At 50.4% G+C, this 3,531-nt stretch overlaps 1 protein-coding gene across 1 annotated transcript in view; it reads right to left on the reverse strand.

The window, feature by feature from the left end:
* The window catches only part of TOB2 (transducer of ERBB2, 2), a 1,139-nt gene extending 556 nt beyond the window's left edge, over positions 1-583 (reverse strand). Inside the window, exon 1 of the mRNA XM_009069838.1 lies at positions 1-583. This exon is cut by the window's left edge and continues 556 nt beyond it. Coding sequence (XP_009068086.1) covers positions 1-583 — 583 coding nt within the window.
* Positions 584-3,531: the final 2,948 nt, after the last annotated feature.

Here is a 3,531-nt window from a genome sequence, read left to right on the forward strand (position 1 = left end):
CGCCCTTCTTCATCTTAGTAGAGCCGAACTTTGTGGCAGCAAAGGTGGCAGTGGTGAAAGTGATGGGCTGGGCAGAGCGAGGGATGAAGGTGGGGCTAGGCGACTGCCCGAAGGACGGGGACGGAGAGTTGGACAGCGAGTTGTCCTGGCTGCCGATGGGCACGAATACTTGGGCGTCAGGGTTGAAGCTGCTCTTGATTTCTTTGTCCAGCTCCGCAGCACTGCAGCCCTCGCTGTCATCCAGGTAGAGGACCTTAACAGAGCCCTTCTCGCCGATCTGGTAGGAAACCTCAAAAGGGTCGATCCAGACGCTCAGCTCTTCCGGCACGTTGGCACGCACATCGTCCACAGCCAGCCCGCTCCGCTTGGCCGCCAGCTCCACCACCGGATCCACTGTCTCCCCTATGTGAACACAGCGATAGCCAGACCCCTTCAGAGGCTTCTCTGGGTACCAGTGACCCTCATATTTCTTCTTCAGAAGGCGCTCTAGCTCCTCACCAAACAGGTCCGCCCGCCTCCGGGGAAGCTTGTTGTACAGGTATGAGATGATGAAGTTAAGAGCAACTTTGATCTCCAGATGCATACTCCCTTCAGAGCAAGCAAGTCAGGGCAGTGTATTAAAAGAGACAACGCAACAGAAACATAAACAAGATTTGGCTCCAAACAGACCTATGGAAAGAGAGAAAAGGATGGGTGAACACAAGGGAACATAACTCTCCACCTGTTGAGATAAATCCTTTTTCATGAATAGAAGTACTACGAGCTGTTTGCACAAGCACTATCCAGAAGTAACGCTCTCTGGAAGAGCCACCCCAAATCTACTGACTCTCGAAACAGTGGGATGCTGGTAGAGAGCAGTCTCCCTGCTCCTCTTTCGGAAGAAGTAAGGGTGCAGCTACTACCCGCACACAGCTACCTACGTTATGCTCACCTTACTGCCAAGCACTGCAGCTGAAACCTGCCAGGCTGCCAGGTTTGCCCTGGTCTGCCCTGCAGTCTGCCCTGGCAGAGCCGTTCCAGCACACCCGACATGCCTCTCTGTGCCCTGGCACTCAGCTGCTTCCAGCACGGTTCACCTGCACCAGCCTCTGAGCACAGAGGCTCAGCACCTGAACAGCCTCGTGACTCGCTGGGCAGCCTGTGCAGGGCCCTGCTCCCGCTCAGGACGGCGGGGCCAGCGCTCCTCGGGTGGTCGTGCCGGGTGCCACGTCCTGCTGGCACAAGCGCAGAAAGGAGGAGAAGGAGTGAGGGAGGGTGCTGAGGCACCAGCTGCCAGACCGTGTTTACTATCCCCTTGACTGGCAGGCACACACCTTATTAAGTGTACCCAGTAAAATCCCAGTTTAATTCAGCTGGGGGAGAGAGGGGGACAGGAAACATGTGCGGAGTCACAAAATACAGGCGTGCCAACAGCCTGTCCAATACAGTTCACATCGCTTATCCCTGCACAGAGGGATGATGAGCTCTGCCAGAATCAGGTACCTGCTTAATAAAAACTGAAACTGCTTGCCAAAGATTGAAGTAATCCCCCCTCCCTCTCTCTCTCCCTTGTGAGGAAGTTTGAAATGGAGAGAACCCACAAAAGCACCATGCAAAACCACAACACTCAACTCTTCCATTATACACAGATTTGCAAACAGTGTTTGTCTGTGTACAAAAAAACCCAGCCCAGGCAGGTCAGCACTACACTCTGTCACTCATCCAAAGACGACGAATCCCACAGATATTTTAAGAGGAAGCACATTTCCAGTAGCCTCCACGCCTCTCCAGGGGGAAGAAGAATATCCAGTTTTAAATTGGCAGCTTAGTCAGAGGCTGCTGTCTTCAGCTGCCCTCACCTTGCTCAAACACACACACCATGTTCAACTGTCTTCCTAAAATGGGCTTCAGGGATGCTCTCCCACAGCACTCAAGCCAGTGTTTACGTGTGCCAATTATTTCAGGGGTGGGGATGGAGTACAAACATACACTGTCAGCATTCCCCTGAGACACCGGGAATCCCAGCAGCATAGCCAGGTATCCACACTGCCCTTGGTCAGGAGAAAGAAGAAAAGCTGACCCGACTTGTTTGCTTGGTCTGGTTTAGCAGACAAGAAGGCCTAAATAAATTTGAAAGAAACCCTCAAGTATTCTGAGGCTTTATGGCAAGAAAGAGGTGCAGATTCTATGCCTTTTCTGTACTAGTCAGAATTCACAGAGGCTTGGCTTTAAGGTGACAGTAACCAGAAGCAGATCCCACACCTCAAATCTGCCAATAGGGAGACCAATTCTGGAAGGAATCCCCTCTGGGTTTGACTCAGCAACAAGAAAAAACACAGGAACGAGGGAGTGGGAAATAAACCTTGCCTTTAAAACCTGCTTTAAGGGATGACTGTAATGAAACACGTTTTGGTAGGTCACAGAGACCTGACTAACTTCAACTAAGAACAGAAGAACATCAAAGAACTAAGAAACCAGGATTTTTTGGAGAACAGTGTGGAGAAGCCATTTTCAGAGGGCAAGAGTCTCGGCACAGAGATGGAGCCTTTTCCACACAAGAAAGAGTGAAGCAAATCTCTGAAAGAGCACATCTAAACCTTAACAAGACCTTATACAGCCCACATTACCTTCAGGGGGAATCACACGGAACCCCCTCACCTCTCTGGCTTTGAGTTATTCAGAAGACAAGATAGCTTGGGATCCCAGCAAAATAAGCAATAAGAGAACAGCTGGTTTGCAAATCTTTCACTCTCCTGTGATAAATTCTAATCCAGACCCAAAATCTACTAAGAAATCCGAAATCATAGACTGAAAAAGGAGCAAAAGCAAAAATTTGTTACCACTCTATCTGCAACACGGACATCTCGACATGCAGTGAGGAGCCCAGATCCTCATCAACCTTCTGCAGAAAGCCGTGAGGAGGTACAATTATCAATTACTGCCTCCTTTTTTCTTTTATGAAGTACTCCCCCTTCCTAAAAGGGGAATACTCTGTACCTTGACTATCAAAAAGATAAGTTAATTAGCCTAATAACACCAACTGCTGCCAAGACAAGTGGCAGACGAGTGATACCTGCTGAAAGCACAAAAAGTCACTGGCTCCTCAGGTTGCTGACATGGTGGGATGTGCTCCAGTAGGATCCCCTCCATCTCTTTCTACTGAATTATGGTAATAATAAAATGTAGAAAAACCCCAGACCTCAAAAACAACCAGCTGAAACAAGACGGCACTGAGACCATAAACTACTAAATGCCAATTGTGAAAGGTATCCTGAGCAGCCTTCCGTAAAGGCAGCATTTCCAAAGTAAAGGCTTACTGAACACGGGCACAACATCGAGGTGCCGGCAGGGAACAAAGGGCTGTTCCTCCGCTCTGCAGAGGGAACACAGGAGTCCCCCAGACCTCCCGTTATTTGCACGGCAGCGTGCAAAGGAGAGGCCAAACCCCACTTGCATCAGAGAGCGAACACGGGAGCGATGCCCTCTCCTCCGGTCGACGCCAGCACGGCGGGTGACCTTGCGGGTATCCCTCCCAGCTCCCACGGGAGGCCC

Source organism: Acanthisitta chloris, unplaced genomic scaffold (assembly GCF_000695815.1).
Source record: "Acanthisitta chloris isolate BGI_N310 unplaced genomic scaffold, ASM69581v1 scaffold38512, whole genome shotgun sequence".
Classification (NCBI taxonomy): Eukaryota; Metazoa; Chordata; class Aves; order Passeriformes; family Acanthisittidae; genus Acanthisitta; species Acanthisitta chloris.